General features: G+C 37.5%; 1 protein-coding gene across 1 annotated transcript; it reads right to left on the reverse strand.

Annotated features, from left to right (window-relative positions):
* Positions 1-20734: 20734 nt before the first annotated feature.
* Positions 20735-22021, reverse strand: LOC149140065 (uncharacterized). The gene has a single exon (XM_089450888.1). The coding sequence runs from the start codon at positions 22019-22021 to the stop codon at positions 20735-20737; it is 1287 nt and encodes a 428-aa protein (XP_089307014.1).
* Between the last annotated feature and the right edge of the window lie 2342 nt (positions 22022-24363).

Genomic DNA, 24363 nt, shown 5'->3' on the forward strand with positions numbered 1-24363 from the left:
TGGGCTTAAGGATCTTCTTTTACTTTCCCATCGAACTTGGGACAATCGCTCAGGACCTTGGACGAAACCGGAGGCTAGTACGGTGAATGAAGAATTGGATCATTCATGAGTTGAGATATATCTAACAACTCTAGTGTAGCCAAGAATGGCAATTGAGTATTAAAAGGCATTGCAGGTCGATAAGCAGGTCCAATTAGAGGAGCCTATCCCTACTAGTAAGGATTTTTCCCCCATATTGGAGGTTTCTGGCAGTATGGAATTTGGTGTTGTCCCCACTGTAGGTTACCTTGGTAGTAGGGAGGATTTTGACCTTGAACGCCTTGGAATTGTCTGGCCATAGGTTACTGATAAGAAACATACAGGTTAAGAGGCTATTGAGCCTTTAGAACTTGGACATATGGATATTGCACCTGTTGTCCCTAGAAATATATTTTTTGAACCTGCTGCCCCTGAACAAGAAGAATTTAGACCTATTGTCCTTGAACATAAGGATTTTGCACTTGTTGTCCTTGGACATAGGGATTTTGGGCCCGCTGCTAGAGGACTTGACTCTGACCTTGTACCTATAAGGGTTGACCCTGTTGATATGTATATAAGGGTTGTTGCTGCCTAGGTTGGCTCTGCCATTGCAAGGATTGACCTTGTGGCTGCGAAGGCTATCCCTGTGGCTGCAGCGGTTGGCCCTGTGAGGGCATAGGCTGGGAGGTTTGTGGAGCATACTGAATCTGCTGCTGCATGATTTGCTGCAATTATTGAGAGGGTTTCCCCTGTGGTTGTTGCAGTTGTCCTTGCTGCGGTATCATCTTCCCTTGTTGTTGCGCAGATGGCCCTTGCTGCAACAAAGGTTTCCCTTGTTACTGCAGAGGATGTCCTTGCTGCTGCAAGGGTACTTGAACAATTCCCTAGAAATTTCCGAATTGAATCTAGTCATAGCCACCTAGAAAAGTGGATGCACTAGGCTAAACATACTGTGCAGACTGAAGGATGTAAGGTGTAATGACCATTCATTTGAGAACCATATGGAACATAAGGAGCTTGGTACTAAAGCTAAGCCTCATAAGGCTACTGATACTAGAAATTGCTTGACCTAGATGAAAAAATGAGATTTTTGACCTGTTGGTACTAGACATTGCTCAATCCAGCAAGACCAACAGGGTTTTGGATAACACCAGAAGAATACTGGTTCATGCTAACCATGTGAGCTTGCGAGCTACTCACATTGGTGGTGCCTGACATCATAGAAACACTCAGATTCTATCCCCAAGAGGTGGCACAACTTGTCCACTTACTGGAGGGATCGAAGAACTGATAGTAACATGCCTCGAGACTGTAGGTTGAACCGGAGGGGTGACTGGGACAGATGAGACAAGAGAGTTAAGAATGGTGGATTGCACTGAGACTGAGGTAACGACCTGTTGGGAGGTCAGGTTCACAATGAATAGACCCGTAGTAGCCATGGCACCAGACGCCCAGATAGGGTTGTGATAAAGTGATGAGGCACTACGTGTACCTGAGACCAACTGTGCTAAAGTCACATAATTAGGTGGAAAATCCTGATATACATTGATGGGAATGCTCCCCGTGAAGGGGAAACCTTCAGGAGGAAATTTTTTTTCTTCTTCCTCGACAGTGTGTGGAGTATAAGCTTCTGATTGATCGAGAGAGGTAATTGGAGCTTCGCCTTTGGGTTGCATAGCTAGGAACAAACGACGATGAACGACCAATGATGTAGAAGGGCATAATTCCAAAGGAACACCTCGTTGATCATACGAACTATACAGACACTGCAGTGATATCACAACAGGGCCGAACAAAGGATTTGAAGGATATATAACTAGTCCAGGCTGACCATTAGTAGTTGGTGAAATATCAAGAGTTTGGACAAGATTGTCCCAAGATTCCGAGCCAATATCAGTAGGTGACCTAGTATTTGAAGTAGGTGGAGGACAAGATAACAAAGGTTGAATGCTCCGAACAATTCCAATTTCAACACCTTAGTCCTCGAGTGACTCTGGTAATTTAGGAAAATGCTCCTCAAACAATCTTTCAGACAGAGGAGAGGAAGAGGAACTAGGTGAACCAGATGGTTTAGCCACGATGACATTGTCTTGGTTAATAAGAAAAGAGAGATAAATTTAAAGGATTTAAAATGTACTTTAGGGAAAAATCATGATTTGATCTAGAAAAGACTAAGAAGATGTTATAAGATCATGGGAAACAATTTTTTAAGACACATAAATAAACTGGTGCTCTTTCATGTTTTAAGAGTCGAGAAAGAAGCAAAGATGACTCTATCACTTTGGATTGGAGATGAGCTCGAAAGGAAAAGAAATTGAATGATATTTTAAGTTTAATGAGTCAAAAAGATCCAATGACTACTCCGGATGATCTAGGTAAAAATGATTACCAGGCAACCATGAACTGCAGAATACCTCCCAACGAACTGCGAAGTAAGGGCAGGCAATATCCTCGAATGTTGTGTTCAGTTATCATGTTTGCAAGGTGGCAGACCTAGCTTCCTATGGATAAAGGATTGTAGCCTAGAGGGGTCTCCCATTATATAGTCAACAGTACGGGGAGCACAAGTTTGTACTAGCACTGTCTAATGCTGAAGCTAACGACAACTGCTAGGTTTAAAGATGTTGGAACTCATCTCTAGCCTAGACCTTCTAGATGTTATCGTTAGGTTTCAAATGTGCCTTAGGTTGATTGAGTTCATTTTAAAGTTTATCTTGAATTATGTCTTGGTTTTCAGGTCTTAGTGATGTGACTCAAAAAACCCTAAATGCAGCTAAATGAGACAAGATGATTTCAATTCGATCAATTGTCTACACTAGAGAGGGTAGAAACACAATCAAATGCAAACAACCAAGCAACCGAAAGCAAAATGATTTTTCATTACTTCACTTTTTGGTAAAATAAACTAATGAAAAATTCATTCCAATTCATAATTTCCTAACAAGTACACTCCAACAGTCCTTTCAAAAGTAAAGAGAATTTTTTTTCTTTTCAAATGCAAATGAAATACTACTCTTCAATGATGCTAACTACTGTAACATATTGATGCAGCAAACTAGAATTTTGTACTTTTCATGAATTGACAAAATGAATTTCTCATAAAACACTTCAATGAAAAATTTTCAAGACAATCAATTCTTAAGAAAATGATAAACACGAAAAGAGAATCTATTTCAAACTAATGATGCGATGACTTTACCAAAAACAAGACAAGCATTGTGATCTATGCCAGAAAAGAGACACTTAGACAAGAAAACGAAACTTCAAAAACTTGTGTAATGGAAATAAAATCCATAGCATGACCAGAAACGAAATGCAAGGAGTAAATGTTGAAAATGGCAACAAGAAATTGCTAAAAATAGAAGTGTTAAAAATAGCATTGCTAAAAATAGAAATTTGGGTACTAGTGCTAGATTGGGCAATAGGGAATGAAAAATGGAAGTGCTAAAAATAGAAGTTCTATTTTTAGCAGTTCAGGATGGATTCCTATTTTTAGTCAGTCCCTAGACTAAAATAGGAAGGAAAATTCGAAGTTGATATTAACAGCAGTTTGTAAATTAATTAATTAATTCAGTTTGAGTTAATTAGTTAAGGAATTATGAACTTGAAGTCTATGTGAGGACATGCAAAATTTTCTCCTTTGATTGAGGGATTTAACCATTGGTTAAAGGATGAGGATGAGTTGTAATTAGTTGGCTTAGTTAACTGAGTCAAGTCCAGTTAGATTAATTTACAAGTTGTTAAATTAATGAGATTCAGTTTGTTAATGCTTGCATGCATGTAACAACTGGTATTTTTAGATAATTGAAGATTCACTCATGGATAACTCATGCATGTCAGTTCAGACAGAGACCCATTTGAGATCAGATGGAGGGACAGTGTACTATCAATTGCTAGGATATTCCTTGTGAATATTCCTTGCATGCAGAAGGAATATTATTCCTTATGGATTGCATAGTTGGACCTGAGGTTACAACAGGTATGATGTGGCCAATTCACACATGTTATGACATTGGACCCCAATCAAAACTACGCAAGGAAGTAGGAGCTTGGAGGACTTGTGTAGCCTACATATTCAAGCCTAGGTAGTCCATGAGCTTGATCATCAGAGTACAGAGAGAGCGGGATAGCTTTTGAGCTGATTCTTTTTGTATGTTGTTGAGGATTTCCACTTGATTGATAATACAGAGATGGGGTTTTAGGCTAGTGCTTTCCCCAGGTTATATCTTCTGTGTTATGGTTGATTACGTCTCATTCTTAGTTATATCTATTCATGCTTGATGTTTCTCATGTTCAATTCAACTTCCGCAAAGTTTATGGTAGATGTAGATCTAGTATTATGCCTTAGTACATTGCATATATCAGTTTGATCTGCAGGTGAAATTTATACATGATATCCGTGAGCTAGCTAATTCGTAGAGAAAATTATACATTATATCAGAGCATAGGTGATCAAGGAAGAAAAATATACAAGAAGGGATAAGTTGAAGTTTGTGGTTTCTAAATATTGAATTGAGTTCTTATCACATCTAATTCATTGATGGCATTCTATGGTTTGAGATTCGAATATAACCTTGATGGTAGTTCGAATTATATAGCCTAGAAGGATCGCATGGAGGCAGTATTAGAAGATAATGGCCTTAAGGACTTCATTGATCAAGAAGTCCTGAAGCCGACTGATGCTACTCAACTAGCGGAATGGAAGAAGTGTGTGGCTAGAGCAAGGAGAATCCTTCTAGAGGGAGTTCGAGATCACATTGTCTCGAGCCTCCATGGGAAGGAGACTCCGTTTTTGATGTGGAAAACATTGAAAGATCTTTATCAAAATAGCAGTGATCAGAGGAAGTTGGCACTGAAGGACAAACTTTGAAAGATCAAGTGTGAAAAGGATGACATGATCTCTATGTATCTGAACAAGCTCACCTCATGTAGGGATGATCTTGGAAGTGTAGGGATCGTGAAAACTGATGATGACATGGTGAGTCTTGCACTCCTCACTCTTCCTAAGATCCAGCATAGCTATCAGGACTCGATTAATGGAAGAGAGAAACTACTAGATTGGGAACAACTTTGGTTGGATTTGATGCAGGAGGAGATAAGAAGAAGCACCAAAGATGGTACTTCATCCATGGACAATGAAGAAAATTGTGCCTTAGAGAGTAAGGCAAAGAAGGGGAAGGAGAAGGTTTCTCTTTTCGAGTCCAATGCTTCCCATGGTGGGAAGAAGTTTGACAAATTGAAAGCGCGATGCTTTCGTTGTCATGAGGTGGGCCATTTTCTTAAAAATTGTCCATAGAGGAAATCCAAGAAGGGATTCAGGGAAGGATCTGAAGGTGAGGCACTTGCTTCACAATTTGAGTTAGATTTCACACTCTTCGCATGCATGGTTTCATCCATGGTGGGAAGTGGTTGGTTTCTTGACAGTGGATCTTCTTTCCACATGACCGATGACAAGAGTTTGTTCAGTACTTTGGTGGAGAAAGATCTCCAGATACTCTTAGCGGTGGGTAATGATGAAAAGTATAGTGTCTCAAGTGTAGGCATGGTTATTTTTCAGAGGGAGCATGGAGCTCGCCTTACCTTGATCGATGCAAAGTATGTACCAGGACTGGAGAGAAAATTGGTGTCGATCGCGATGCTGGAAGATAGAGGCTATGATGTAGTCTTCAGTAAGGGAAAGGTTTTCCTTAGACACATCATCACTAGACAGGTGAAGCAGATTTGTTCACGAGTCAAGAACCTGTATGCTCTTGAGGTTCAAGATGCATGCAAAGCCTTGAGCAGCAAGGAAACTGATGAAGACTTGGTGGTTGAGAGGGAGAGTATATTACCTCTCAACATGCAGCACCAGAAGAAGTCTCAGACGATTGTGGAGGAGCCATGATTGGTGTTGCAGCTTTAGGAGGTTGTGGAGTAGCCACAACAGGGGAAGCTAAGAGGAGATCGAGTAGAGACATCTACTCATGCAGACACCTCTAGTAGGGGTAAACTTCGAGCCAGGTGGGTAGAGGGATCACATGTAGTCATACCTCTAGGTAGGAGGTCGGGCGATGTGGAGTGATCGTCCCAAGGAGGAGGGGCAGGATCCTTGAGGTACCCAACCTCTTTGATTCAACTTTGATACAAGAGTCCCGATGAGGAGTAGTAGAACTACCTGATTGGGTAGAGACAGATGTGGATGGAGCGGAAAAGAGAGCTACAGTGGAGGGAATCCCAGGACAGTGTAGAGCTAGTAGGCTGCAGCAATGTGAGAGGCACAAGTGTGTTGCACAGTGCAGGGTAGCATAGAGAGGTGTGCAACTGTGCAAGATGCATGGAGATGTTGCAGTAGCACAGAGGTCAGAGAGGGAGCACTTGTCAGCAGCAGCTAGAGCTTCAACATTAAAGTATGTTTCTAGCCCAACATAGAGGTCAATTGGGAGTTTTTTTGTTCTGAGAGCTGCTAGAGCAACCACACATGGTAGAGGTGTTGCATGCAAAACATTCCAAAGGTACAGGATCGGGTTCCAGAGGAAGCCTTTCTTGTTGAGAGGGAGTGTTGAAAATGGCAACAAGAAATTGCTAAAAATAGAAGTGCTAAAATAGCGCTGCTAAAAATAGCAGTTTGGGTACTAGTGCTAGATTAGGCAACAGGGAATGAAAAATGGAAGTGCTAAAAATACAAGTTCTATTTTTAGTAGTTCAATATGGATTCCTATTTTTAGTCAGTCCCTAGACTAAAATAGGAAGTAAAATTCAAATTTGATATTAACAACAGTTTGTAAATTAATTAGTTAATTTAGTTTGAGTTAATTAGTTAAGGAATTATGAACTTGAAGTCTATGTGAGGACATGCAACAGTTTCTCCTATGATTGAGGGATTTAACCATCAGTTAAAGGATGAGGATGAGTTGTAATTATGAGTTGTAATTAGTTGGCTCAGTTAACTGAGTCAAGTCCAGTTAGATTAATTTAACAAGTTGTTAAATTAATGAGATTCAGTTTGTTAATGCTTGCATGCATGTAACAACTGGTATTTTCAAATAACTAAATATTCACTCATGGATAACTCATGCATGTTAGTTTAGACAGAGACCAGTTGAGATTAGATGGATGGAAAATGTACTATCAGTTTCTAGGATATTCCTTATGAATATTCCTTGCATGCAGAAGGAATATTATTCCTTGTAGATTGCGTAGTTGGACCTAAGGTTACAACAGGTATGATGTGGCCAATTCACACATGTTATGACATTGGACTCCAATAAAAATTGCGCAAGGAAATAGGAGCTCGGAGGACTTGTGTAACCTATATATTTAGGTCTAGGTAGTCCATGAGCTTGATCATCAGAGTACAGAGGGAGCATGATAGCTTTTGAGCTGATTCTTTTTGTATGTTGTTGACAATTTCTACTTGATTGATAATACAAAGATGGGGTTTTAGGCTGGTGCTTTCCCCAGGTTATATTTTCTGTGTTATGGTTGATTACTTCTCATTATCAGTTATATATGTTCATGCTTGATGTTGCTCATGTTCAATTAATCTTCCGCAAAGTTTATGGTAGATGTAGATCTAGTATTATGCCTTAGTACATTGCATATATCAGTTTGATCTACAGGTGAGATTTCTACATGATATCAATGAGCTAGCTTATTTGTAGAGAAAATTCTATAGTAAATGTACCAAAAACTTGACTCACTGAGTTCACAATCAGCTGAATGGATGACAACCTAGATGCCTTAGGGCCACAAACCATCAATGACCCAAGAAATCAAGCGAAAAGATGGCGAATCAAAAATCAAATAGACTAAATGAAAAGCAGCATTCCAGTCAGGGAGAAGACAGTCTAAAAAGCTTACAAGGAAAAAATCAAGAGGGCAAGGCACACTGGCCAAGATCTCAGGTGACCCCTAATGTTCACGTACAGGTATCGGCACGACTACCTAATAGACAACAATCACTGGAAGGGGATCAGCGTGACTATTTCTAAGCATGTCGCGGTAATCAACATGACTGTCAGCACAATAAGCACACTGAGCGAGGATGCAAAGAAAATATAAAACAATTCAAAAGTTGAGACCAGACTTGCTATTATGAATTTCATACCCAGAGTAGTAAGCAAAGGAAAGCAGACAGAACTAAATGGAAATGGCGAAACTATAAAAGTTCACACAAAACCATGAAATTCCAAGCAAACAAACAGAAGGATGGTGTCCCCAGTGGAGTCGTCTAAGTGCGGACACAAACAATTCAACTAACCCGCTAGCGGGTGTAGCCACTAACAAGACATTCTATGGAAGATTTCCTTAGGTTAGAACCAATTAAGAGGGCCTACCTCTTAGTACACGTATCCCATTTGGTGATGACCTTGCTTGCTTGCTCTAGCTATCTCCCGTTTCCTTCTTTGAACACCTGAAACAGGTAAACAACTAAAAATAACAACTGTGATAATAGACAAATTGTAATTCAACCTACTTAACACGTTAAGAATCTTTAAGCCATAAACATGTGAGATGACACATTATGTAGGAAATCAATCGATAGTTGCATAGATATTAAATCAAGAAGAGATTACAACCGTTATCTTGGCATTGTTGTTCTCCTCCGACAAATCCGGGTTCCCACAAACTTCCATTAGAATTCAATGATGGCCTCAACAATGATAGTTTTAAGGCTCTTCCCTTTAGTCTTCATGCTAAAAAAAATTCACACTTCTACCTCACACACAACTAGAGAGCTACAACTATGAGTAACTTGTTGATTACTCCAAACTTAATTAGCACTCGAAAACCAACATTAACACTAGCTTGTGCTTGGGAAAAAGGGAGGTTAATGGTTCCTCTTGTAATGGGAGAAGGTCTTATCTCTTGATGTAGTTCCATCCTGATAGGGGAAAAGAGCCCAAACTGACATCCTCGACTCCATTTGGCCCAACCATTTACCAAACTTTCGTTACGAAGCTTTTAGAGCTAGAAGCTCCGACTCCTTATTTAAAAACTTTCCAAAAGAGGATTGGCACAACTGGAACAAGTCTCAGTCGCTCCGGTTGGCACTAGGGACAGTTATAATCCTTGCATATTGGCGCGAACAAGGGTCATTAGCAACGGTCTTGTAAACTGAGAAAAGGAGAAGATTTGTGGGAAATGATGCAAAAGGGAATTGTTCTTCTCATGAAGAGGGACACAATGGGAGTTTCTTCATGAAGGGGAAGCATGTAGGGTTCACTATATAGGTCCTCTAGGATCATGGAACGGGGAGTACAGGAACAGTGAAAAAATGTTGTGTAACAAGGGGCTTGTCCTAAAGAACTATTATAAGTAAGGTGCAAGGCTGCGTGGTTCCATGTACCATACTGTACATAAAGGGTACGCATTTTCAAGTTTTTTATTCTATAAAACAATATTTTCTCTGAAGTTTATATATGGGATGTGCTAAATTCTTGTCTAGTGTTCCCAATTATGTCTACAGAACTTGGAAGACTTCTCCTTTGGGCATTTGTATGTTTGATCTACTCTGACAGGCATTGGTTCTCGAAATTGGAATATAGGTTAGGATTTTCACCTGCATTATGAATTTATCAGTTTCATTTTCCATTTTGGCATTAGGATCGACCCCACCAAGATATGACATAGAAACTTCTCATTGCTTAGAAGCGTCATAACTTGTGTGGTAGAGCCTACCTTATCATGGGTGCCCTAGATAGTACCTTGTTGTCACTTGGAACCCGTGCTAAAATTTTGTTCTTATGCTCAAGAGTCCTCTTTAGTCTTTCCATGACGATGCGATGAAGCCTCATTCATCTTCTTCTTTGCTATTTTTCTAGCTTTATACCCTAGAGGCTCCCACATGCTGAGTTGTACCATTGCATTGCATGTTGACTATTTGTACCTTTTGGCCTTAATCTAGCTTCACTCGGACTCATGTATAGGTCACTTTTTGACCATGTATTTATGAAAAATCAACCTTTCAATCACTTACCCTCTGCAACTTGACACCTTATGACCGTGGAAAGAACATTCCTTTGAGTGTCATTGACGAGTTTCATCACCTTACATTGAGCATAGTAATGTTCCACTCCCAGGAACTAACGCATATGTATTTGGACACTCATGCATTCTTTTATTCTTTTTTAGGATTTTTAATGGGACTTTAATTCCATAATTAATGGCAGCAAGAGTCAGTTTTGTCGCACTTGAACAAAGCACTCAAAGAAAGTCTTTCCTCCATTGATAGCAACTTTATTTTGACTTAGGAGAGCAATAAACTTGTCATTGAGTCAGTACTCCTCTAGTTGGTTATCTCTTCCAATCATATGGAGAGTTTTTTATGCCTTCTGCATGACAAAGTTATACAAAGTTATCATATGCTAGAATATAGTCACATTTGAGTCGTGCCTTTATTCAAGGGAAGTAAACTTGAGTCGTCCTTTCTGTGGTGTCTCTTGACTCAATTTCAGTCAGCCATACCCAGTCTGTCAAAGTTATGTTCAGTATCACATTAGCTATTTATTCCTTTTCTCGTGCTGGTTATGAAGGTCTCCATTGACTTCTTTCTAGCGGGTTTGCCCTTATCGAATTCAAAAAATTTATCTACGAGTAGGCCTAGAGCACACCCTACCCCTATTTCCATCATTGGTAGGTGACCTTATGCTCAACATCAATCAGTATCTTGGGTCTTTGACTGAGTGGTTTCCCTTATATTCGATGTCAGCTTACATGATCACACATTAGGATTCATGTAGTACCTTGGTTTCCACTCAACCCTATAAGTGGATTCCTCACCTTTATGTCATCTTTCATTAGTGGTAGGTTCAGAGGGTTTCTGTCATGCACTAGCCATGTCTTGTGTACGTCAGAAATGTGCTTCGGTATGGTTACTTCACCTTTCCTCATCTGATTCCTTCCAAATTATTGGCCTGCGGGTTACACTCATGTTGGATTGATGTGGGATTCCTTAATGCCTTCCTTCCAGCAGATATTTTCCTATCGACTCCAACTCATTCCTCTAGGAATAATGTCTAGAGTCATTTTTTAGTACCTTAGGGTTTGTAGTCATCCATGGCAGAATCCTTCACTATCGATAGTGAGAATACCTCAATATCTCCTGATTGATAGATTCTCTCAAGTATTTGACTTGAACTCATTTATTCACACTTGTTAGATTTACTGGCGTACCTTGAAACTCATCGTCATTATTAGTGAGTTGTCTCGCATTTGTTAACGGTATACATCAATGACCGATAATCAAATTACTTCTCACATGGTCGAATTCAGCTCATTTATTCCCATAGTGTAAAAATGTACCATGGTGGTTGGTGAAGACCTCAGGTTGTATCAACATTGTTTGGTTCACTTGTTAGTTCCTCTAGTTTTTTTGCCAGCGACACCATCCACTTTATATGTTGCAGTTCATCATAACAACATTTTAAATGTTGGCACCCGAGTTGCATGCAATACCATTATTCCACTTTTTGACTTTGTACTTTGAGGATCAGCTATGTGACATCAGTGATCAGATATCTCCTTCAGTATCATTGATCAGTTCTTTTATATGTGATATTGTTACATGGCTTCATATGTACTTTTGTGGCTATGATCAGATGATCCACTATGTATTTCTTAGTTTCCTTTGTACTTGTATACATATTAGATCTGCTTTACACATGATATGCAAAAATGCTTTACCATCTCTAAGCATGGGTATGCTCGCCTCAGACATGAGCTTTCTTTCTGATCTCTTCCACTAGTTTGGCAAGTTGGAATTTGGTGAACTCCTCCCAAGTCCTCATAGGATTCTTTCTATACACAATAAATTTTGGCCATCATGTACCCCTTCTAACCTCATATATTAGGGGGCATCTATTATCGCATCATTTATCGCCCTCATATACTTGATTCTCTGAGTCATGGCCTTGGGAAACCCTTTCCCCTCAGACTTGGTCATTTTACTAAAAATCATTTTTTTTAAATTCCATACATAACTCTTCCCTTCAAAACATGTGTGCACACATGGGTCCAGCTATACCCAACCTGCGTATATAATTTGAGATATTAAAACATATAAAATCCCTATTTTATGGGCGGAGTTTACGGGTTACACCAAAAGCCCACGTACAGGAGCCTGTGGCCTAACTGTATCCTAATTAAAACAACTATTTTGGGGTGATATAAATACACCTCATGGGAAGGCCTAAGGAAGAAAGGAAATATAAGATATTAATATTATATCTAATTGGTCCTTGATCAAGTCTAATTTATCATTGTACCTCATGCACTCCCAGATATAGGAAACCCTTATTTCCTCATAGAGATTTCCATCTCCTTTACATGGAATCTATGTGTGTGCATTTGAAAGAGGATTGTTGAGGCTTGGGGTGGATGGATATGGAGGAAAGATTCACTTAGAGTCATGGTCAAATCAAGTTGTATTCTTCCACGTTCTTTGCAAACATCAATAAAGAAGCTATATCTTGTTCCTGATGTGATGATCTTTATGCTTTAACTCATGTTATGGTCTCATTACGTATGATCTCATGTTTTCTATCTATATGTTATATGGTCTAACATTCATATATTGAACATGCTTTGAGCTACTTCTAGTATATATGATTTTCTGGAATGAGTTGCAGGTTTTGAAGATTTGGAGGAAGGAGAGGCTTTGGACCCTATGTGAACATCCTCAAATGTAGGACCTACGGGTACTATCTCTTCATCCGACATTAGTATTTTAAGCATTAGGACTGCTAGTTTTCTTGCTTCTTGTTGGTGTATGCACTTCGATCTGTTGGGGTTCTCAACCGAGACCCTAGGGTGTTTTATCCCGTAAAAAGTGTGCACACTATTGAAAAAATATTAGAGATGGATACTCGAGAAGATGAAGCTACCATAACAGGTACATAATTTGTTTGGTTTTTTTATTTTTTATTTTATTTAATTTCCACATTCATAACATTTTTGGATGTCTATTATAGGGAACTACAAGAACAAAGGAATTAATGAAGACAAAGACAACGAAAAAATGGATATGGAAATGAAAATTAATCATTGTAATTATGTTTCTCTCTATAATTATTATTTCCATTTTCATGTTTCATATTATTTCATATGTTTATTTATGTAGTTGAGAATAAAGAGAATAATTGCAATGATAGGTGGAATGTCCTACAAAACTATAATCAATATGAAAATATTGTATTAAAAATTTGAAATGATTCATTGCTTATCTAGTTACTTATAAATTTTATTCATTGTCATCTTTATAGCATTTCTTATGTTTATTATAGTGACAATTAAGGAAAAAAATGACACTGACAAAAAAAAAATCAAACAAAGTTATAATCAAGAACAAAATATAATATTAGTTTCTTATAAATTTTCAACTCGTTTTCATTATTGTTTAATGATTTTTATTTTTTTTTTCAAATTCAAAACATTTTATATGTTTATTGTAGTGACAAATAAGGAGGACAAAGACAATGATGAGGTGCAAGGTTATAATTATGAGGATAATGTCATATTAGGTACTTATAACTTATTTTGTTATCTTTTCAATTTTTTTATTTTATTTTAATGCTTTTCAAAATCATAATATTTGATATGTTTATCATAGGGAAAAATAAAAAGATCAAAACTAACAACTACAAAAATGTTAAAAATGTAAGTTTGTGTGATTGAAGAAGTATTATTGGCATTTGATTGAAGCTTTGACATTTTTTTTGTCCGGTTCCTATGAATATAATACAAGAGAATATTAGTTCATATATAAATAGTGGAGAAAACATTGAAGATAAGTGTAGTTTTTCAACAATTCTTAATAATTTGTTTAGCATGAATATTGTGGTTTGACTAGATTATTTATTATTCTGTTGTAGCCAAAATAACTAAAAAGAAATAAGATATTTTAGAGTAAAAATCATTTATTTATTTATTTTTCCAATGATGATGATGAAAATAAAGGGCATATTGAGAAAATTGGAAAGGATGCGGATGGTTTTGACCAAATGCAAAAAAAAAAAAAAAAAATCTTGAATTGTGTTTCAAGAGTGCATATTTTGGCATTGCAATTTGGATGACAACTTTGAAGCAAACCATGACAACAATTTTAAAAGCCTTGGTTTCAGAAACATCACAAGGTCAACTTCTATTTATGTGGACTGCTTTAGATTGTAAATCACAAAAGGGACATAAGGTCATTGAAAATCCTAAAAGTGTTAAACACAATAAATCATTGAAAAGGATGTGGTAAATGCATACCCAATATGATGCAACTAATACTGTGATAGTGGATTGTTCACTTGAGAGAGTAAAATAAAATCCCAAAGAAAATGTCTTTCTTGCTACTCCATTCAATGGAACAAACAAGGATGATAATTGGTTGATCAATGTGTTGTGGGCAATGTTGAATAAATTCAACAAGGAAATAGATGTGCAAGCTACATTGAAGGATATTAGTCATAATTAATAGTTCCTGAAGATGTAAGTGTTTAAGTTCATGCATAAATGTGCATATACCATTTATAATATGAATTCTTGGTCATTATATATATGAAATCATGAATTATTATTGTATTTTCTATCCTTTATTCATTTAGGTTGACATGTATTTCAGAAAACCAATACATTAGTTGCAATAAAAATTTTATTTTTTGTTTATTCCTAGTAAGATATTGTGTTAATGACAATTATTGATTTGAATGGTTGTTTATGTGTTCATATCAAAATTTCTTAGTTTATAGAAATTTACAAAATAGATTAGGTTGTATGTAGAAATTATTAGATAATTGGTCTATTTGGTTTATTTAGACCATCACAATAATTTTTTCAATTGTTGTTTACCTTGTGATTAAACCTCTTAAAAATTAGTTATTTAAAAGATGGTTCATTGTGTTCTTATAACTTCTCTATTTCTATAAAAGTTTATATATATATATATATATATATATATATATATATATATATATATATATATATATATATATATATATATTATGTTGTATGTTGCAACAACAATAAAAGTACATCTTACACTAAAATAAGAACCAAAAGAAACTAAGGGATATACTCTAAAATATAATATATAATTAATTAATATGTTTGAAATTTAAAAAATGTATTAGGTTTTATGTAGAAATTAAAATATAATTAGTTTGTTTATTTGAATTATTATTAAAATCAACCATTTAAATAGTAGGTCAATCTATTCATGTAATACATGTTCCATACAAATCAAATAAATGTATTAGGTTTCATGTATTAAAGCATTGCAGGATAACACAAATCTATCATGTGCTAGATTTGTTTCTAGCACAAACACAAGCATTTCAAGGTAAAACACATCTACTATAACACAAAACACAAAATCATTGATTGGTAAAATAATCTAGCATGTGCTAGATTTGTTTCTAGCAAAAACACAAGTATTGCAATATCAAACGAATCTAACTCTTACTAGATTTGTTTCTAGCACAAACAAAAGTAAGGTGAAGCAAATACAGTGTAAGGCAAAACAAAAAAGAATTTTATGTTAAAACAAAAGCACAAACACAAGGATTGAAAGATAAAATAAATATAGCACACACTAGATATGCTTCTAGTACAAACAAAAACACTATAGGGTAAAACAAATCCAATGTGTGCTAGATCTATTTATAGCACAAGCACCAATAGTGCAAAGTAAAAATAACATAGTGTGCACTAGATTTGTTACACCTTACAATGTGTTTTTGTTTTGTGCAAGAAGAAAATCTAGCATGTGCTAGATTTCTTTGGCCTTGTAATATTTTTATTGTTCTTGTTTATTTCATTTCAAATACAATTATGAAAGCAATGATACTCTTTATAATTCATATTTTCTTCATTAATTAAAAAAATTGGTAATAATTTCTTAATTTTACCTTTTAGAAATCATGGACTATGAAGCCTAAGAAAATTCAAAGCAAGCATCTAAGAGAGAAGAAAGTTAAGGAAATATACCACCAAAATCTTCTTTAAATGATATGAAATTTTCAAAATTAAACTATATTTTTCAGCAAATGGTTAGGCATTAAGAGAAGAAATGAATCTTAACTAATTAAGTTTGAGCTATCATTGTCTTGTAGTGAACTTGCATATGGTTTGAAATTCCTTGTTGTTATGCATATATGTCATATATTTATATACAAATGTTTTCAGGTCGGCCGCCCTTAAGGGAAACCAGGCTAACCATCTGAAATGTTTGAAAGCCATCCAAAAACAAAAGATAACCAGTCTTTCTATCCATGCGATATAAACAGCTAAGCTTACGACTAAGTCAGAGTCCTTGTCTTTCAGCATATATATAAACAAAACAGGAAAGAACCAACCAGATTAAAAAACTGCTGCACTACTGCAAACATGGCTGTTAATACTGGGTCTACTGCAACGGAACCTCTTGCTCCTTCATCGGCAACCTCTCCTTCTCCAGCTTAACCCCCAAACCGCCCGTCTGTAACAGCGCCACAATGTCATCCATTTTCTTTTCTTGCATCATAAGAATAATCTGAATATTTTTCAACTCTTTCTTCATGGTGGGAATGCCCTGAATCAACTCCGCCATCTCAAGATCCACCTGTTCCATGGCTTTAGCTAGTAACCTCTTCATCCCCCAGTACACGTGCAACAACTGTTTGTAAAGTGATCGTCTGCCACGGGTATGCCCAGGATCAGGTAAGTATTGTTCCCAATCGCCCATCTCAGGCTCTGAATAACCCTGCAAAGCTTCATCTTCCATTTGTTCAATCATCGTGCGGATATCCGGATGAGTATCTGTGACATACGCAGCTTCTGCCTCCTGCAGTCGATGCCTGATATCCTTCGTGCCCTGTTTATATCGTCGGCCCTCATTGGCAGCCCCCTCGCCAAGATCATCCAACTGAGTTGCGCTTCTACGTCCCCCACCACCACGACCTGCTGGGCGACCTCTCCCTCGCTGTGACCCTCTTCCTCGCATTACCCCACGACACCCTCGTTCAACATCACTCCACTCTTGACTGTCATCCTCACTATTCTCCACAGTACACATCGGTGGCCTCCGAATACCCACTTTCCCTTTCCCTTCGCCGCGAGGAGCAGCCTCTGCAGAAACCCTCGGCTTCTCCAATTCCTCATCCGAATCCCCATGAATATCAATAAACGCCTTCTTCATGGTATCCCCCACAGGGATTTTTCCCTTCTCCATGAAGTTGGCCGTTTGACTACGCGTAAGCCTACCTCTGCGCCCCTGATACTCCATCACCTTAAAGACGCCGGGCTGATAGAATTGAATTATGAAATGGCTATCAGTTATACAATGCAGAGGAAAGTTAAAGAGACTGCATGCAATGGTAGAGGGCCCGAGATCCTGCCACCTTGCTAAACAAGCCCACCACGATCGATCTAAATCATTAATTGCTCTGCCTAAAACACCACCATCAAACAAGGATAATGGGGATACTTCACCATCATAATATGCACGTCGTCTTGGTACCCTAACCCAATGGCCGCTTGGGAATCGCAATCTCCCTCTTGGTGGCATGCTCTCCTTAGTACTGTCATTAACCATATTAAATCGAAAGGCTAGATAATATGATCTTGTCTTGAATGCTCTGTCCTTCTGTCTACAAATTAACCTGCCCGTATGTGTGATGGCACCTGTGGGAGGTCGTTGTAACATCATATTCGATGGAGAGTGAAATCATTGCGTTGAGCGCCTCTGCCAGGCAACCGCATCAGCATGATCTTGATGCAGGATGTTATGTAAGTCATGCCAGCTGGGGTCATTTTGTACCGATGCCCAGCTGCAATCCATTCGTCTATTTGGCCCTCCACCCCCCCAATTAGCCAATAGGTCGGCTGCGCGGTTGCCATCCCGTAGCACATGAGTAATCAAAAGATATTCAACCCGACGTAGGAGGAGTTCAATATCCTGCAAAATCGCAGCTGTCCGCCAACTCTTTGACACAGAGGCCCAGCTCTTACCATTTCGTAACTTCTTTAACATATCAACAGTAATAAGTGAATCGCCCTCTATCTTTAAACCCATGTAACCCTGTCGAACTGCTATTCGGAGACCATGAAAAACCGCCCAGAGTTCCGCTTTATTGTTTGTCATCTCTCCGCCATCTTCAACAAAAAGCCATCTTGTATGACCATTATGATCCCTGAACAGACCCCCAAAGCCTGCTTGACCCGGGTTACCCTTAGACGCACCATCGAAATTAAGCTTCAATCTTCTTTCACCAGGCATTTGGTAATGGTTGGGACTTAGTACTTCTCGCTTCAATTGGCGGTCAGGCCTGGGATAAAGCATTTGGAAATCCAAATTGAGTTGGAGTATAATCCGCTGTTCCTCCGGAGTCAAACGCCAGTCCTCTTCATCCCAAGCTGCTGCCAAAACCGTTTCTTTCAAAGAGCAGCATATTTTCTCCCAAAGCTGCTGTGGCGGCCAAGAAGTATCCCGAAAAATTCGTCTATTCCTTTCTTTCCAGGTTGCCCAAATGAGAAAACCAGGAGCAAGGTTCCAAAGTCGTCTAACAACAGGGCTTTGGAAATTCCCTTTGCCCCAATGAAAGAGTGTATTTCGTATACTACCAGGATCCCTCCTTGTCCTGCCGAAAAGTACTCGGATCTCCTCCCAAAGACTTAAAGTATACATACGGTGATTCAGCAAATGTTCCTGGGTTTCGAAAGCTGCATTACAGAGATGACAGCGGGATGGACCTATCATACCTCTTTTTTGCATTTGATCCCAGGTGAGGATCCTCCCTCGACACACCAACCAAGCAAAGAAAGTAACCTTGGGCCACCATTTATAGCCCCAAAGTTGTTTCCAGTCAAACTGTTCCACCGGTCTATCCTCCTTCGTAGCCAAATAATATGCTTCCTTAACCGTAAACATTCCAACCATTGCCTTACCCCATCACAGGATATCAGTGCCTTCTCGAATTTTAATTTTCCTCATTTCTATTATCCAATCAAAAGATTGACGTGCCTCTTGTCCAAGAGTATCCATCCATTCATCCGGTCGCCTCCATTCTCGCCATAGATCTGATTGGTACGTATGTTTCCAATAATCTTTAACGTAATACAGCCCTCTTCTTTGCGCTATATCTTGTATATCTTGCAAACATGGTAATCTATTCAAAATGCTCCATTGTTGCCAACTATCCTCCCAAAAGCGGGCAGAGTTTCCATCACGGATTTCCCAAAAAGCATAGTCCTGCACTATAGCCTTATTTCGATTGGCAAAATCCCAAATCTGTGAACCCCTAGGGTGGTCCTGTACATGCAATCGTTCCATAGGGTGCTGAGGCATTCGATACTTATATTGCCATATTCGTTTCCAAACATCGTCTCCACCTTGAACCCACCGCCACCAGAGTTTTGCGCCAAGGATGTTATTGATAATTTCCGGGTCTCGTACACCCAGACCCCCTTCCTCTTTCCGCATACTTATCTTCTTCCATGATACCAGCGGCCATTTCCGCTGCTGTTTGGGACCACCCCATAAAAATTTCCGGAAGATTTCTCGCATCTTACCACAGACTGCTTTTGGAGCAGCCATAATCGATAAGTGATAAATTGGGATAGATAATAAGACAGATTTCAATAAAACAATTCGACTCGGTAAATTCAGCAATCTAAAGGTCCAAGTATCTAACCTTTTTCGAACCCGGTCCAACAAACTTTGCCAGTTCTTAATCCTATTAGGATTTGCATCCAATTGAATGCCCAAGTACTTCGTGGGAAGCACCCCCCTCTTAAACCCTAACACTCTGGTTAAATGAGATTGAATAGATTCATGCGAATTGAAAATAAAGGTACAAGATTTATCATTATTAATCTCCATACCTACTGCATGCTTGAAGCCCTCGAGGATTCGTTTGAAATTCCTCACCTCCTTTAACGATGCCTCACCAAACAACATTAAATCATCAACAAATTGTTGATGTGTGATAGTCAAATTATGTCCCCACAATTGTATACCTCTGATTCGTCTGTCCAGAACTTCCTTCTTGATTTTCCTGCCTAGGCCTTCCATAGCCAAAATAAACAAAAACGGAGAGATGGGGTCCCCTTGTCGAATTCCCCTAGTCGCATGAAACTGAGGCGTGGGAATGCCATTCAACAAGATTGAAAAACTTGGGGTCGAGATCATACTAAAAATCCATGTTATCCATCTATTTGCAAAACCAAAAGCTTCCAAAACAGTGCGGAGATAATCCCAATTTAATCTGTCATAAGCCTTTGAAAGATCCAGCTTCATGAGCATCCCTTTTTGTTTAGTCAGTTTTAGGGAATGAATAACTTCCTGAGATACTACTATTCCATCCAGAATCTGCCGACCCTCTACAAACCCCGTCTGTTCAGGCGCTATTAAGGAAGGCAGAAGAGGTTTCAGGCGTTTGACGAGCAAAGTAGAAATTATCTTGTAAATAACGTTACAAAGGGCTATAGGACGAAAACCATGTGGCTCGTCTGAGTTTTTGCTTTTTGGAATTAAGGTCAGAAAAGTGGAGTTTAAACCTGGCCATATGCGTTGTCTCATTCGAGATTCTTCCACCGCTGCTAGAATATCATTACCCATAAACTTCCACCCAGCCTGGAAAAATTCCACAGTAAACCCATCGGGTCCTGGAGCCTTATTCTTGCTCATTCCCATAACAACTTCTCCTAATTCTTCCAGGGTCACAGCCCGCATTAAAGCCATATTTTGTTCTTCAGTTACTAACCGCGAGATTTCTCAACAAATAGAATTAATAGCTTCAGCTCTATTCCGATTAGTTTCTGTCAAAATTCCATGGAAGTAGTCAATGAGCGCTTTTGAGATATCTTTCTGATCTATTACTCTGTTTCCCTCTGCGTTCTTGATTGAATATATGCGATTCTGCTGTCGATGTTGAACCATCGCCTGATGAAAAAATCTGGTGTTACTCTCTCCTTCCCGCAGCCATTTAATTCGTGACTTTTGTCGCCACAATATCTCCTCCTGCTTTCGTCGCTCCTCCAACTGACTGATAATGGATCCTTCCTCCCTACTTAAAGCCTCATCTCGTCCCTCCAAAATAATCTGTTGCTGGATATCCTCCATTGCACGTTCTAACCTTTGCTTCTCTTGAATAATATGCCCAAATTCATTCCTATTCCATTCTTTGATACGGCATTTAATTTCTTTTAATTTCAATTGGATAGTATGCATTCTCCCACCACTGGCAGTAATAGTGATCTGCTGCCACCACTCTTCCACTTTTTGCATGAAATTCGGATCTCTCAGCCAAAACGACTCAAATCGAAAAGGCTTTCTCCCTTTGACCATATTGATATCAATAACTAGACGGATAGGCCAGTGATCTGAGCCAAGAGTAGGAAGAATAGTCGCCTCAATAAACACATCTCGATTCAAAATGTTCTCAGACAACAAAAACCGGTCCAGTCTACAAGCAATCTGATGATGACCTCCTCCGCGATTATTCCATGTGTAAACTCCATTAGTGGTTGGAATATCAACTAATCTCAAGTCCCGAATCATATCTTTAAACAACAACATAAGCTGGTCGTCTCGTCTTATACCCCCGCGCTTCTCACTGATATCTGTAATCATATTGTAGTCCCCTCCAACTATCCAAGGGATATCTGGAAGTAGGCTTCGCAACGTATAAAGATTCTTTAGGAAATCAGGCCTATCTCTATAATTATGGGGACCATATACTGCAGTAAGAAGCACTCGATCACTGGTTCCCACTGGTCGAAACAAGCCAGAAAGAATACGAGGAAGACTATACCAATGCTCAAAAATAACCTCTTTCGGATTCCACAAAATAGCCAAACCACCGGCTGTTCCAATCGCATCCAAAGCCATGACCTCATATCCAATTCGTAATTGTTGAATAATAATAGCTAATTGTTGACTGTCCATCTTTGTCTCCTGAAGCAACATAATACTGGGTTTATCTTTCTGCACTCTATCTTTCATATACCGCTGCTTGCCTTTACTATTTAAACCCCGAATATTCCAGGTAGTGATAATCATTAAAATTTCTTAGAAATTTGTTGGAATACCTCTGACAGAGGTATCACCCATCCAGAATTGACTAAGGACTCCCCCACTGCTTGGATTATTAGATAATTGGTATGTTTATTTTATTTGGATAATTTCAATTATTTTTCACTTGTGGTTTACCTTGTCATTATAACTCTTAAAAATTGTGATTTGAACAATGGGCCATTATGTTCTTATAACTTCTATTTTCTCATAAAAGTTAAAAAACAATATTCGGTTGTATGTAGCATCAACAATAGAAGTAAATATTGCACTAAAATAAGCACCAAAAGAAACTAAGTGATAGTCTACAAAATAATATATAATTAATTCGTTTATTTCAAATTTAAAAATTATATTAGGTTTTAAGTGGAAATTAACATATAATTAGTTTGTTTACTTGAATTGGACCATTGAAATTATGTTTGTCAATTGAGATTAAACACATAATTCTAACTCTTAAAATCAACCATTTAAATAGTTGGTCAATCTATTGACGTAATACCTATTCCATACAAATTAAATGAATGTAATAAGTTTTATGTAAAAACTAGCCATATAATTTGTTCATTTGAATGGGGCCACCGTAACAATGTTTTTTATTGCCATTTAACTCCTTGCAAAATTTGATTCGTTACAAATGGAAAATATACATAATATATACTAATGTCACTTTTTTAGTGTTTTAAAGTAGTATGCTTTGATGTTATGAAGTAATGATGTTATGCAACCAACTCACCAAAATAAGAAAAGATAGATCAATGCCTTCAAAATCAGCCTCTTTGAAGGGGCAACCTACTTTACATTACAAATGAACAATTCTTGGATGATACAAATGAAAAAACCTCCTTTCTATATATAGGAGTCTAAGGGGTCACAACATAATCAAAGCTGACATAGCAATAATAATATAAGGGCACAAAAATAACAATAGTGGGCTTCTATGGGCACAATAATAACAATATGGGAACAATAGGGGAGCAACAATAACAATAAGGGCTACAATGACAATAGTAATAGGGGAATCACTAGTATTATAGGGACCTAACAAATGAAGTGTTGAAGTGGACATATGTTAACGTCCTATATGTGGTTAGAGTGCAGATGTAGATGGCCATTAATGTAAGTCAAAATATGTTGTTGATCTTTCAAATGGAAGGAATCATACATTGGTGATAAACCAAGTTGTCATATTTAAAAAGAACTAGATTGGCAGTTTCGTGATAGGTCCTAGTTTTTTAGGCCTTATCAATCATAAGTATTAAAATATTGCTTAAGAAATTTTGATTTTGCAATATGGACAATAAATGTAACTGAAAAGTACATATGATAAGTACTTGAGAAATCAAATATTGATATAAGGGACTTTAAATTCATATGGGATAGATCTCGTTTCCATTTGCAAACAAAAGTGAAATCAAGGAGGACAATACAATTTTATGAGAAAAGATTGACTGATGTGTGGTCCCAATACAAAGATAAATATGAAGAATCAAATGTATTTCCAATAGAAACATGAATTAATTGTTCTCAATTCATTGGATATTAGTCAAACCACATATTAATAAAATCCTATACATGACAAGAGAAAGATACTTGGTTTTTGAAGATTTTATTTCCATTTCTTAAGACACTTCATCGTATCAAAGAAAAATGTAATTAAATTCAAATGTTCAATAGAACATGTACTTCATTGTAATGGATGAACACAATCCTTTCAATGAATTTGTTTACAAGAGCATTCCAATTTTTCAATGCAACTTGGGCATACATTTTTGTGAATCAATTTGTATGATTTTTTATTTCTTTCAAAATATATGGGAATTAAAAATTATATTAATATACATTTTTATTATTATTTATAATCCTTTTTCCATTGAATTTGTTTTACCAATGGTTTATTTATTTTTCTAATGTGTGTATGTATTTTGATTTATCATTTTAAATGAATTATTTGTCATTAAAGCCATCTTATATGATCCATTGAGGAAAAAAATCATTCTTATTTATTTCTATGTAGGTATTCATACATAAATATGAATATACGTTTTGAAATAATGCTCAATGAAAATAAATATACAACTCTTACTAAAAAATATAAATAATTTAGTTGATAAATTCTACATACACTATTAAGGATAACAGGAAATAGGGCATTGTTAATGAACCATAGGTGAATGATTTTAACTTCTTAAAATAGAAGATATTTGATTTCACAATGCATTATTTTTGCTAAATTTGTATATATATAAATCAATTAATATTTTTAATTGCAATCATATCATATTGGAAATCAACAAGCCAAAAGTCACTTGCTGACTTATAATTGCCTA

The sequence above is a fragment of the Pinus tabuliformis genome, chromosome X (genome assembly GCF_031772625.1).
Source record: "Pinus tabuliformis cultivar Carrire ecotype Pingquan chromosome X, CPIR1, whole genome shotgun sequence".
Taxonomy (NCBI): Eukaryota; Viridiplantae; Streptophyta; class Pinopsida; order Pinales; family Pinaceae; genus Pinus; species Pinus tabuliformis.

Bases quoted from the DNA above. Each gene is read 5' to 3' on its own strand.
- LOC149140065 (XM_089450888.1), bottom strand. From the start codon at position 22,021: ATGATTATCACTACCTGGAATATTCGGGGTTTAAATAGTAAAGGCAAG.